At 47.6% G+C, this 12,982-nt stretch overlaps 1 protein-coding gene across 3 annotated transcripts; it reads left to right on the top strand.

Moving 5' to 3' along the window:
- Positions 1 to 4,028, top strand: MARVELD1 (MARVEL domain containing 1). Of its 3 annotated transcripts, none has more exons than XM_028098966.2 (2): positions 1 to 2,129; positions 3,462 to 4,028. In XM_028098966.2, exon 1 carries the CDS (start codon positions 70 to 72, stop codon positions 589 to 591), a length of 522 nt encoding a protein of 173 aa, XP_027954767.1. In that variant the 5' UTR covers positions 1 to 69; the 3' UTR covers positions 592 to 2,129; positions 3,462 to 4,028. The 3 variants fall into 3 exon arrangements, with proteins under 3 accessions (XP_027954767.1, XP_027954766.1, XP_027954768.1); XM_028098965.2 differs by having other exon boundaries at positions 3,120 to 4,028; XM_028098967.2 differs by lacking the exon at positions 3,462 to 4,028 and adding an exon at positions 2,424 to 3,113.
- The last annotated feature ends 8,954 nt before the right edge of the window (positions 4,029 to 12,982 follow it).

The following is a 12,982-nucleotide window of genomic DNA, read 5'->3' as shown; positions in this document are numbered from 1 at the left end:
CGCGAGCCGGGCGCCGCCATTCCGCTACTCGGGACTCCGCCGCCGCCGCCGCCGCCGCGCCCGGGGGCCATGCTCCCGCCGCCCCCGCGCCAGCCCCCGCCCCAGGCGCGCGCGGTCCGCGGGGCGGTGCGCCTGCACAGGGCCTTCCTGCGCGGCCCGCTGGGCGTGCTGCGGCTGCTGCAGCTGCTGGCCGGCGCTGCCTTCTGGATCACCATCGCCACGAGCAGGTACCAGGGCCCCGTGCACTTCGCGCTCTTCGTGTCCGTGCTCTTCTGGCTGCTGACCCTGGGCCTCTACTTCCTCACGCTGCTGGGCAAGCACGAGCTGGTGCCCGTGCTGGGTTCGCGCTGGCTCGTGGTCAACGTGGCGCACGACCTGCTGGCGGCCGCGCTCTACGGCGCCGCGACGGGCATCATGATCGCGCAGACCCAGAGCCACAGCTACTGCAACCTCAAGGATTACCAGATGGCCTGCGCCTACCACGCCTTCTTGGCGGCCGCCGTCTGCGGAGGCCTCTGCCTCGGCCTCTACCTGCTCTCGGCCCTCTACGGCTGCTGCCGCCGCTACCAGGGGGAGCAGGAGGTGGCGTGAGCCGCCGCGCCGCGGGGCGGGGACCCTCCCGAGACCGGCGCCCCCGTCCTTCCTGCCGCCGCCGCCCCGCGCCCGTGCGCCCCGGCACCCACCCGTTGCCCTGCGCTCCCGCCCGCGCCCCGGCGCCCTGGCCGGCCGTTCCCGTCCGACAGCAGAGCCGCCGCCTAGAGTCCGGCCCGCCGCGCCGCCCGCGCCGGTTCCTGGGACCCGGGCAGGGCCGCCTCCGAGGAGCGGGCCCCCACACACCCTGGCTGCCCGAGGCGAAACCTCGCGCTTCCTCGCCCCCTTCCGTGCCGAGAGCGAGACGTGGACAGGCGCCGCGTAGATCCGGGGGAGGCTCCCAATTGGAACCAGCCTTCTGGCTGCGCCACTGCCCTCTCGCTCCCGCCCCGCTGTCGGAAGAGCACCCCTGTTCCCTGGCCCCTCTTTCAGCCTCGAGCGCTGTGAAGGGCAGTCTCGCAGCCGCGGGCAGAGCTGAGGACAGGCCTCCACTGGTCTCAGGATGAGCGAAGAGTTTTCGTTTCAGCTCGGGGTTGTGAGGGCATCCTGCGCAGTCCGCGCTCTAATTTGGGTGGGGCCCTTCTGCAGAGGTGAGGATGGATTGGAAAGGCCTGCGGGCTGCACCTTTGCACTTTTGGAGTCTTCTCTCGCCTCTGCCTGCTCCGCGTTTGTCCTCGGGGTTCCTGGAGGCCGGGCCCAAACGCACACTAGTTTCTCTGGTCTCACCTTCCCAGACTTCCTCTCACGGGCTTCTGCTCCACCACCCCCACCTCCCAATATCTTTTTGCATTAGGGATCCCACAGGACCCTAAAGGAGTGTCAAGGTGAGCCTCACCCCTTGCTCTTGGGAAAGCCAGAATAAGATTAGATCCCCGTTTCCGGTTTCCCATTAGAACCACCTTTCCATACTCCCAGTCCAGACTGTTTACATTAAAGCAGTGGGTGTCTCCGGGAACCCTAGCTCTGGAGCTACCCTCTAAAAGAGGGTTTCAATGCCAAATGGGTTTGTCAAGGTGCTATCTCGCTTTTTTGGAGATTCACGATGCTCATTAGCATATCAAAGACTCTCAGAAGTCCCGCTATAAAAGAAGCCCAAGTAATTTAGTTTACAGTGTTACCTGCCTCTGGACCTGGACCAATTAGATTTTGCCACCTAAGACTTCCAAGCATCCCTGTGCTGGCTTGGCTGTCATTCATTCCTAAGAGATCCAACCCATTGGCTATGGTATGATTGAAGATCTGGAGTGCTCCTCTTTCCCAGGGAATTTCTCTAGCAGAGGGAGGGCTTGCCTCAGTGGGGGAGAAGATAGCTGTCCCTGCCAGGCCCGCAAGAGACGTGGGAATTGATGGACCTGAATGTTCCTCTACATTGTTTGAAAAATGAAGTCAAGGTTATCCAGATGGCTTCCCAGTCAAAAGGAACATTGCCTATAAGAGATGCTGGCATTGACTGAGCAACTGGCAGGAGTGGGTCTCACTCAGCGAAGAGAGAAGAAAACTCCAAAGTTGGGGTGAACAGCTGGCCCAGCCTCTGTAAGGTGAGGTGCTTCTTGACTTTCTGGAGGGGTCATAGGCCTTTGAATAAAAAACACAGAGCCCCCTTTGCTGAAAGGTAAGGGGCTTTTATTCAGGGAGCAAGTGGGAGGGGTGACCACCACAATGCCCAAAGGCTTGTACCAGTGCAGCCTTTTTTCTACATTCTGCAAAGGTCTGCTCTTGGAAAAAGCTTAGCCCTGGCTGGATTAGAAACTAGAATAAGGGGAGGCCAGAATGTGTTTGGGGGAGCGTGTTTTTAAAGCTTAGGTAGAGAGGGTGAGGCTTTTCTGTTGTAGCTATGAAGACCTGGGAGCGGCACAGTGCGGAGCATGGAGGCGTTTATGCGGGGCACTGCTTGGAGCACTTAGACATATTTCTTTCATTCTTTCGGCCCTACTGAGGTGAGTTGTGTTCTTGTTCCCTAGGAGGCAGAGGAGTGACAGAGAGGTTAAGTCCCTTGTCCAGAGCCTCCCAAACGGTATGATGGATAGAGCTAGGATCTGGACTCTGGCAGTTTGGCCTCCTCAAGACAGGGCTGTACTCTCTAGAGTAGGGGGTCAATACATGTTAGAGACGGATCATGTGGCTACTTTAAAAACAATCGTGGTAAAACATACATAGCATAAAATTGACCATGCGACCATTTTAAAGGGTACGGTTTGGTGGCCTTAGGTAGGGTCACAGTGTTGTGCAACTATCACCACTGCCGGGCTCCAGAACATTTTTCATCTTGCAAGACTGAAACTCTGTATCCGTGACAACTGTGGTTATTTTTGTTGTTGTTGCTACTGTTACTTTCTCTCCTTCGGGAAATCCTAGAACACTGAGCCCTTCACTGTCTCATTTAGGCTGGAGTCCTGCCGCCTTCCTCCAGGCGGGACACCTGTTCTCTCAGCCCTCACCACTCGTGCCGGCCAGAGCGTGTGGCTGGCCTTTGCCGGGATACTTGGAGGTGCCTCGGATGGCCCGTGACTTTGGTTCTTCTGTTGCAGGTTTGCATGTTGCTGAGGCCACGGAGATTCCCGTAGCGGTTCTGCCGACCTCTCCCAGGGCTTGCTTCCCTTGGCAGGGGACGCCATTCTGGGCTGGGCCAGCAGAGGGCTGCAGAGGGGGGAGAGTGGACGACCTCTGCCCGGCAGCTTCCCTTCAACATTGTCCAGTGGAAGATCCAAGATGTGTGAAGATTCATTTTACCGTCACACAAGAGAAATTCCGATTCTCCTTGTGCTGTGACTTGGGCCCAAGATTCCAGACACATGGAACTGAGCTGTGCACCTCCGTGCCCTAAACGATGGGTTTTAGCTCCAGCTTTTGTTCCTTTTCTCTTTTTTCAGATCACCATTGAAGTTGCATCCTCAGCTCAGAACCAGACCCCCAGCTCATGGTGCTCTGTCTGTGGTCAGGTGACCTTACTCAGGAGTAGACGTCTCCTTGGCCTTCATGGTACCTTATCCATGCAGATGTGCCTGAAACATTCCAGAGCTCACTGGCTCTTCTAAATGTGCCTTCCTGCTTGGCCTCCAGCTGCTTCTCCAGATGTGAGAAGGACATGTAAAATAGCCCCCACACCCATTCCCTCCTCCCCCTGAGACCCTGTACCATAGGAATGGCCACCTGACCTGGCCCAGAATTTTTGAATACTGGAGCCAGCCTCCTTGGCCTCCCTCATTAGACTCCAGGACTCAGTCCAGCTTGAGACCACTGTGGACTCCTACCAGCCCAAAAGTCTAGGACCACTTGCGGATCCAAGAGAGGATTTTTCTAGTGTTCTACAAAGGCCAAAAGAGAGGATGGGAGTGGGAGGGGTGTGGGCCAGTAGCGAGAGGGGACCGATGTGCCTCATTTAATAGTTCAGTGGTGGTTACTAATTTGCTTTTTGGAATAAAGTTTGGTTTGTCTGATGTTGGTGTGTATGTCTTCTCTCCTGGCCCCCTGCGGTAAGCCTATGTACTGCGTCTCCCAGCCTCTCTCCAGCCTCTTCTGATTTCCTTCTGGGAGGGGAAGAAAAATGAGTTCACAGGTTTTCAGTGCATTAGGGCAGGACACAGGAAGCAGAGGGAAGAAAACTGCCTGTGTCTGCCCCTGACAAAAGCTGGTGGGAATTGCAGAGGCTCCTAGCCCAGCTCTCAACGACTCCTCTGTTTTTGGAAGCTCCACTCCCTGATGGGCAGGCACAGAATGACTATGGTTATGGAGCCAAAGGGTCCTGTTCTAGTCTGACTTCCTTACTTTGCAGAAAGGGAAATGAGCCCCAGGGAGGAGTGGCGCCTTGCCTGGTGCCACAGAGCTGAGTGGAGGTTGAGTGGGGTGTCCTGGGGCTCAGGCTCTGATGCAGACCATAGCACCTCCTCTGGTATTGCCTCTTGGACACACCCCACCTGGTTTCCGCAGATTCCAGCTACAGCCTGATGAATAGGTGCTTTGGAAAGAGCAGGAAAGCAGAGTTAGCAGGCTTTCTTGCCAGTTCCTCCCTCCTGTGGCCCAAACCTCAACTCTGCAGCCAGAACATAGGATTCTACGGGCAGATCTCAGAACTCACTTAGAACAGCTCCAGGCAGGGATCGGATGCTGGGTGTGTTGCACACCCACTATCTTCCAAATCACCCTCCCCGGCACAATAAACACACACACACACCCTCTTCACGGTTTGGATTTCCAGGGTGGAGGAAAATGCCAAGGACAACCCCTTATTCCCCTCTTCCCTCTGTGTCTATTCATGAATTTTGCACAAAATAAAAAGTGGCCTCCCTTTATGCAAAGGCTGGTTAGCCTCCTGCTGTTGTAGCTCTGTGGAGAATTTTGCAACTGAAAATATGTTCCTACTTGCATGACCTTTTTTGATCCAGTTAACAGTCTTAATAGTTGCCATTGTCACGCCCATTTAATAGGGGAAATAGAGCCTCAGAGAGGAGAAGGGCCTTGTCCATGGTCACACAGCTGGCTACTGGCAGGACTGGGACTGGAAGGCAGATGTTCTCTCACTCACCTTAGCAGCTGGTAAGTCCCTGTGGTCCTCTGGCAGGCTCTGAGGTTTAGGTGGAGTTTGGTTTTCATTCCTGCAGATCAGGTGTTCAGGCCTGGTCTAATCTGACATTTCCTGTTTAATGCTGGGGGCACTTTGAAATAAGACACGGCCCTTCAGGGATATAATTGAGTCTGGGGAATCTGAAGGATTTGTTCATTTATGTCTATTAGTTTTCCTGCTTCTCTAAGGATGGGGGTGGTGTGGTCAGGGGTGAGAATAAGTTAATAAACCCACATTTTTGCAGGGATAAAAGGGAAGAGGGATGTAAGAGAGAAAGGTCTGGTTAGCTCTGTTTATTCATGTTTGTATTGTTTCATTTGTTACAGTAGTTATTTGTTAAATAAAATACCTATATATATCCATTAAAATATAATAACAATATATGCCCATTAAAAATTAAACTGTACAGAAGGGTACAAACTAAAAAGAGAAGCCATTCAATCATCCTAATCTCAAACACTAGAGATAAACCATTGTTAACTATTAACTCTCCCCACCTTTTTTTTAAGGGTTTTATTTATTCATTTGAGAGGGAGAGAGAGCATGAACTGGGGGGGAGAGGGAGAGGAAGAAGCAGACTACTCGCTGAGCAGGGAGCCAGATGTGGGGCTCCGTCCCAGGACCTGGAGATCATGACCTGAGCTGAAGGCAGACGCTTAACCAACTGAGCCACCCAGGTGCACCTTAAATCTACTCTAATTTTTATAACTAATCGAACATACATAGACACGTGTGTGTGCGTGTGCACACACACGCACACACACATATATACATCTGACTCTTTTACAACTTGCTTTTTAAAATTAATGATAATATAGTTCTAACCCTTTCTAAATGTCCATATAAATAGTCGGGGACTACCAGAATTTTGTGTACTTTCTGGAACGTTTATAACTTTCCCACGCTGGTTAACTTTGTCACTCCCTTGGCTGCTTCCTGTAGAAATCTTAGTAAAACCCATAAAAGGGGGTGGGTTCTTTTTTGCAGATGAGTAAATAGAGGCTTAGGAGGGGTGGTGAAGTGACTCTCCAGGTCTGTGTCAAGAGTAGCAGGGCGCGGAGGGAGCACTGGGGGGGCCGTATTCCACCTCATAGCCAGGGACTGGTGGGGGCAGCTGAAAAGAAGTGAGGAGGGCCTGAGGCTCTCTGTGTCCTGTAAGGCAAGGGAGAGGTACGCTGAGGTAGCCAGAACCCAAAGGAGAGCCCCTGACATAGCCAGCAGGAGGGTGCAGACCACCCACAGCAACCTCAGGCTGTGGAAATCCCAGTCAGGCTCCTAATCGGAAAGCCCTTTCGCCCTCCCTGTTCCATGACCCCATTCCTTTGGAACTGGATGGCTATTTGGGATCTTGCTGGCACCAGGGCTGTGACATTCTTTCCTCAACACTGAGGTGAGGGCAAGCTCCCAGAGGCAGTGCCTCCGCAGGTTCCTCTCCATCTCCCAGAGGTGGGATGCGCGTTCTCCTTCCTGCCATCTCCAGGGGTCCTGAAGGGGGCGCTCTGATGCCCCAGTTGTAAAGCATTTCCGAGTCAGGTTTGGCAAGAGGGGAGAAAGGGAACTATATGAAGTGTCTGCACTGAGTCAAGAACAAGTCGGATGTTATATAACATCACTTGTCATCCTCACAAGCCCATGAAGTATTAAATGCCCCCATTTGCTAGTCGTGGAGACAGGTCAGGAGGGTAAACTGATTTCCCCAGGTCACTTAACGTGACGGAAACAAGATTCAAACTCAAGTGTGTGCTCCCATGCCTTGCAGTTTCCGAGGACTTCCCAGCCAAAGACCCCACCGAGAGCTATGCTGGGTTTTCTAATAGCTGTGTTTTGAGCTAAGGCAGGAAGGAAAGACTGTAAAGAAAGTGATATCATTACAAATCTGAATTATGTCAGCTACTCCCTTCCTGGTTTTACAGTGAAGTTAGGTTTAACCAGCTCACTGTGCTGAAGCCACTCTCCTGGTTCCTGGAGACCATCTGTCTGTCTGCCTGAGGTAAGAAGGACTCAGAGTGCCCCTCCACTCAGCCCGCCCTCCTCCTAAGAACTCGTGCCATCCGTGTGGCCACCTGACCTGATCCCAAACTTGGATAGGGAACCCTCTGCCTTTCGAAATCTTGTTCTGTACTCTGTGCTGGCTCCTTCTGTGTCTCCTAGGCAGTTAATATGACTGGCTCTGATTTTGAGGTGCGCTCCGCCTGTGACGTCAGAAGCGAGGCCAATCTCTTATTAGTTGTCTGTTCTTAGGCAATTTACTAAAGCTCTTCATCTGTTTCATTGCTCCCTAAACGGGGTTCATGCTACTAGCTGCCTCCCTGGTCCGTGGGAAGGGCTTACTGAGACGAGGCACACAGAACAGAGTGTCCGGCAACTAGTCAGTGCAGGTCCGCTCTCAGCTGTGTCGTGTTGTTGGGGGGACCTCAGGTGATGTTTGTAAAGTGCAGAGCAGAACCACAGTACGTGCTTGTAACTGTTACTTTCCTTCTCCCCGACGCCACCCTGGCTCTCTTCCCACCTGAGAAATGACAATCTCACTGGCCACGGATTGATCCCTCCACTGTTCTTTCCTGTGGTCTGAGTTGAGCTTTCTTGAAAGATAGCACAGAAGTGTTAAAAGTTACTGTTATCTACATGAAGGTCGGGATCCTCTTTTCTCCAGAGCCCAAGGTCCTTCTTTGCCTTCCGTTTTATTCCCTGGAGCCTGCTCTGTGCTCCCAGTAGTACCCCCGTCTGCCTCCTTTCAGCCTGGAAGGAGGATGTCCTGCTCTCCTCTTGTTTCTTGAGGTGCCAGCCCATCTAGAGAGAGATGAACTGACCACGGATTCTCAGGTGTCAGTGGTGAGATGTTCACAGACTCCCCTCATTATGTTTTGCGGGCTCCTCCGTGACTGCACTCAAATCAAAATTTGTCCAGGCACGGGGGCGGGGGCGGGTGTTTCTGAGTGGTTGGCTTCCCTCACTGTTTTGTATCTGGGCATCACAACACGTCTTTCCTCACTTCCCTGGTAAACTGTAAACTCCGTTGTATTTATCAGCTTGTCACCCTCTCCTCCCAGCCATCCCTAGGGACTAGTGAACTTGCAGGTTTTTTTTTTTTTAAAGATTTTATTTATTTATTTGAGAGAGAGAGAATGAGAGAGAGAGAGAGCACGAGAGGGAAGAGGGTCAGAGGGAGAAGCAGACTCCCTGCTGAGCAGGGAGCCCGATGTGGGACTTGATCCCAGGACTCCAGGATCACCACCTGAGCCGCAGGCAGTCGCTTAACCAACGGAGCCACCCAGGCGCCCCGCAGGGTTTGTTTTTTAAATTGAAATGATGAACTACCAGGGTGCCTGGCTGGCTCAGTTGGTAGAGCATGTGACTCTTGATCTTGGGGTTGTAAATTCAAACTCCAAGTTGGGTGTAGAGGTTACTTAAAAATAAAAATCTTAAAAAAAAAGATGAACTACCTCAGTGATTTTTTTTTTAACCTCAATGATCTTAACATAGGTGGATGGAGTCTTTTTGCAGTGACCATGATAGTGATGATAATAATATTGTTGATAATGGCATTAATAGTAATAAAGATTACACAATGTCCCTGTAATCTTATATTCACAGTTTGTGAAATATTTTTACATCTAGTTAATTCCATCCTTATATGAACTGGTGAACAGTTCAGATAATAACTGCATTTTGTAGATGATGCTCAGAAGGGGGAAGTGTTTGCCTAGGTGTTTTTTTGTTTTTAGAGAGAGTGAGAGTCCGCGTACTCACAAGGTGGGGGAGAGAGGCAGAGAGAGAATCTTAAGAAGGCTCATTGCCCAGCGTGGAGCCCAATGCGGGGCTCCATCTCATGACCCTGAGATCATGACCTGAGCTGAAATTAAGAGTCAGACGCTTAACCGACTGAGTCACCCAGGCGCCCCTAGATATTTCTTTTTTTAAACAGATTTATTAGGTTATTATTTATTAGGTTACATTTAAACTGCATATAATTTAAATGTACACTTTGATAAGTTTTGACATATGTATGAACTCGTGAAACCATCACCACAATTAAGACAGTAAACATATCCATAATGCCCAAAAGCTCCCTTGTGCCCCTTGGTAATTCCTTCTTATCTCCCTCACCCCCAAGCAACCATTGATCTGCTTTCTGTGACTACATATTAGTTTATAATTATAACATATATGTATGATATGTGCTTTTTTTTCTGGGGTGAGGGGAGGTATTTGGCTTCTTTTATTTAATTATTTTGAGATTCATTTGTGCTACTTTGGTAATAATATTTGTTCATTACTATCACGGAGTATTATGCGATTGTAATTTGTTTATCCATTCACCCGTTAATGGACATTTGTATTGCTTCAAGTTTCTGGTGTGAACATTCAGGTACAAATCTTCGTGTGGTTGTATGCTTTCATTTCTCTTGCATATTTAGCTAGTAATAGAGGCGTTCAGTTGTGTGGTGGGTGTACCCTTATTATTTTTAAATTGGCTATATTCCAGATGATACTTGGCATGTGTGTATGTGTGTGTGCTATTCCCTGGCTCTTGTACCAGTGATGGTTTAATTCTGGACTCACAGAATAAATTGGGAAGTTTGACATCTTGTTTTGTTTGGAATAGTTTAACAAATCATTTTATTGATGGGTTTGATAAAAATTGACTACAAAAGAATCTGGGCCTGATGCCATTGAGGAAGTTTGTGAATTCTTTCAATTTCTTTAATGGTAATTGTTCTATTCAGGTTTTTTTGGTGGGTCACCTACAGAAGTCCACTGGTGGCATATTTATTCAACTAGTCTGCCATCTAATTCTCCAATTTAATTGGAATTAGAGCTTTTTTTTTTTTTAAAGTAACATCTATGTCCAACGTGGTGCTCAATCTCATAAACCTGAGATCAAGAGCTGCATGTTCTACTGACTGAGCCAGCTGATGCTCCTAGAATTAGAACCTTTTGAGGAAAGAATTCTGGGCTATCCATTTCTGTATTCCCCTGAAAGGCCCATGATAAATAGTCGTTCAGTGGAATGAATGAATATTGATGTTTAGCTGCTGTAACAAACACTCTCCAAGAATTCAGTAGTCTAATTTCATAAAAATCTCTTTGTTATTCACATACAAACCTATTTCTTCCTTATATAACTGTCCTTTGTGGATATCCCAGGTCAGTGGGAGCCTTTCCACTGTGATGATTCAGGGACTCAGTCTCCTTCCACCTTGTGGCCTGGCCATCGCCTCTGCATTGAGCTGGCATTTGGGAGAAGAGAGGAAGGAGGAGGTTTCTGATTTTTAAATGCCTTGGTCTAGAAGTGATACTCATCGCTTCCACTCACTTCCTTTGGTGAGTCACATGACCCAATCTATATGCAAGGGGCTGGGAATGTAGTTCCTGGCTGGGCATTTGCTGCCCAGCTGCAACTCTATACCAGTGGATATGACTTTTTGGTGGACAGTTAACTGTCTCTTTCACAGGAGGCCACAAGGTTTTATTGCTGAGGTTTTCACTGCTTTGCTCCGTGAGGCTTTTTTTGTGCCTGTGTTTGACGAATAGTTGTTTTCATGGCTGCCAAGAGCTATTGAGTCAGAATGTAACTGCAGACATCCATTTCCTTGCTGTGTTTGTCTGACAACTCACTGCCTCACAGCTGGGAAACTCATTACTCAAGGGGACTTCTTTCCCAGGTACAAGAACATAAAGATGTATTTATTGAACTCTTTTCAGAGCAATGGTGGTGAGCTATTAATCAAAAGCTATACTCAAATATTAAGTGTGAATACTAGAGAAAATGCAAATATTAAAGACAATCTAAAAATACTTACCGGTCAAATATTTATCTTATTTATTCATTCACTTTTTAATGGAAACATAATTCACATCACATAAATTTTAACACAATGTAACATAAAAAGTCTCAGTTTTAAAATGTACAATTCAGTGGTTTTAGTATAGTCACAAAGTTGTGCAACCATCACCACTATCCAATTCCAGAATATTTCCATCATTCCAAAAAGAAACCCTGTACCTGGTAGAAGTCATTCCCAATTCCTGCCCTTCCCCCCGACCCCCAGCCCCCCAGTGCCTGGCAACCACTGATCTACTTTCTGTCTCTAAAGATTTTATTTATTTATTTGAGAGAGAGAGAATGAGAGAGATAGAGAGCACGAGAGGGAAGAGGGTCAGAGGGAGAAGCAGACTCCCTGCCGAGCAGGGAGCGCGATATGGGACTCGATCCCGGGACTCCAGGATCATGACCTGAGCCGAAGGCAGTCGCTTAACCAACTGAGCCACCCAGGCGCCCTACTTTCTGTCTCTAATTCTGGACATTTCATATAAATCAATTCATATGATATGTGGCCTTTTTTGTTAATTTCTTTCATGTGGCATATTGTTTTCAGAGTTTATCCATGTTGTAGCATGTGTGAGTACTTCATTCCTTTTTATGGCTGATTATTTCATTACATGGATATATTACACTTTGTTTATCCATCATTCTTTCATTAAAAAATTTCTAATTGTGGCAAAATACACAACATAAAATTTACCATCTTAACCATTTTTTAAGTGTACAATTCAGTGGTATTAAAGTATGTTCACAGTGTTGTGCAACCATTTCCAGAACACGTCTCATCTTGCAAAATTGACAATCTGTTTCCCTTAAACAATAATCCCCCACTCTCCCCTGCCCCCAGCTCCCTGGCATCCACTTTCTGTCTCTATGAACGTGAGTGCTCCAGGTACCTCATCGAAGTGGAATGGTACAATACTTGTCGTTTTGTGACTGGCTTATTTCACTCAGCATTCATGTCCTCAAGCTTCATTCACATTGTAGCACGTGTCAGAAGTTTCCTACTTTTTAAGGCTGGATAGTTTATTGTATGTATATACCACATTTTATTTATCCATTTGTTCATTAATGGACACTTGGGTTGCTTCCACACTTTTGGCTATTGTGAGTAATGCTGCTATAAACATGGATGCATAAATATCTCTTCGAGACCCTGTCAGTTCTTTTGGGTATATACCCGAAGTGGCATTGCTGGATCATACAATAATTTTATATTTAATCTTTTGAGGACATGACGGACTGTTTCCCATAGAGTAGGCACTATTTATATTCCCAACAATGGTGCACAAGGGGTCCAGTTCCTCCACATCCTCACCAACTCTTGCTATTTTCTGTTTTATTCATTTATTTTATTTTATTCTTGCAAAGTGGTATTTCATTGTAGTTTTTTAAATTTTATTTTATTATGTTATATCACCATACATTATATCATTAGTTTTTGATGTAGTGTTCCATGATTCATTGTTTCCATATAACACCCAGTGCTCCATTTAATACATGCCCTCTTTTTTTTTTCATTATTTAGAGAATACTTTATTAGTTTCTGTAATCAAACCCATGTAGATAAGACCTTACATATTTAATACAGTGTGTTACCCCTGTACAAATGGAAAAAATTATGTTTAACATTTCTAGACCAATATGGCTGTTAATTTCTGTACAATGCCAACCCAACACGGTACAACTGGGATACTTTTTCCAAAGTTGACAGCACAGCTAAAGTTTCCAAAAATTCAAATTATTTATATATATGTATATGTATGTGTATATATATATATTTATTTATTTATATAAAAAGACCAATAGCAGTATGTTATGCATCAATAGCAGCAACAGCTTTTCCAGGTTCTGCAGTCATCTGAACAAAATTATAGAGACATCCAGCACACTCCATTAATAAAAAAGGGGGGGGAAAGGTAAAAAAAAAACAAAACCCCAGAAAACAGCAAAGTTCTGTTACTGTTGTGGCACCTGGCACCATTTTTTTATTAGCTTCTCAA

This window comes from Eumetopias jubatus, unplaced genomic scaffold (genome assembly GCF_037043125.1).
Source record: "Eumetopias jubatus isolate StellerSeaLion01/CBP00866 unplaced genomic scaffold, mEumJub1_p1.0 scaffold_17, whole genome shotgun sequence".
NCBI lineage: Eukaryota > Metazoa > Chordata > Mammalia > Carnivora > Otariidae > Eumetopias > Eumetopias jubatus.
Note: the sequence above shows the minus strand (reverse complement) of the source record. Positions and strands in the feature narration are given on the sequence as shown.

What these genes read in the sequence shown, in the direction of transcription:
- MARVELD1 (XM_028098966.2), top strand. Translation starts at nt 70, where the DNA reads ATGCTCCCGCCGCCCCCGCGCCAGCCCCCGCCCCAGGCGCGCGCGGTC.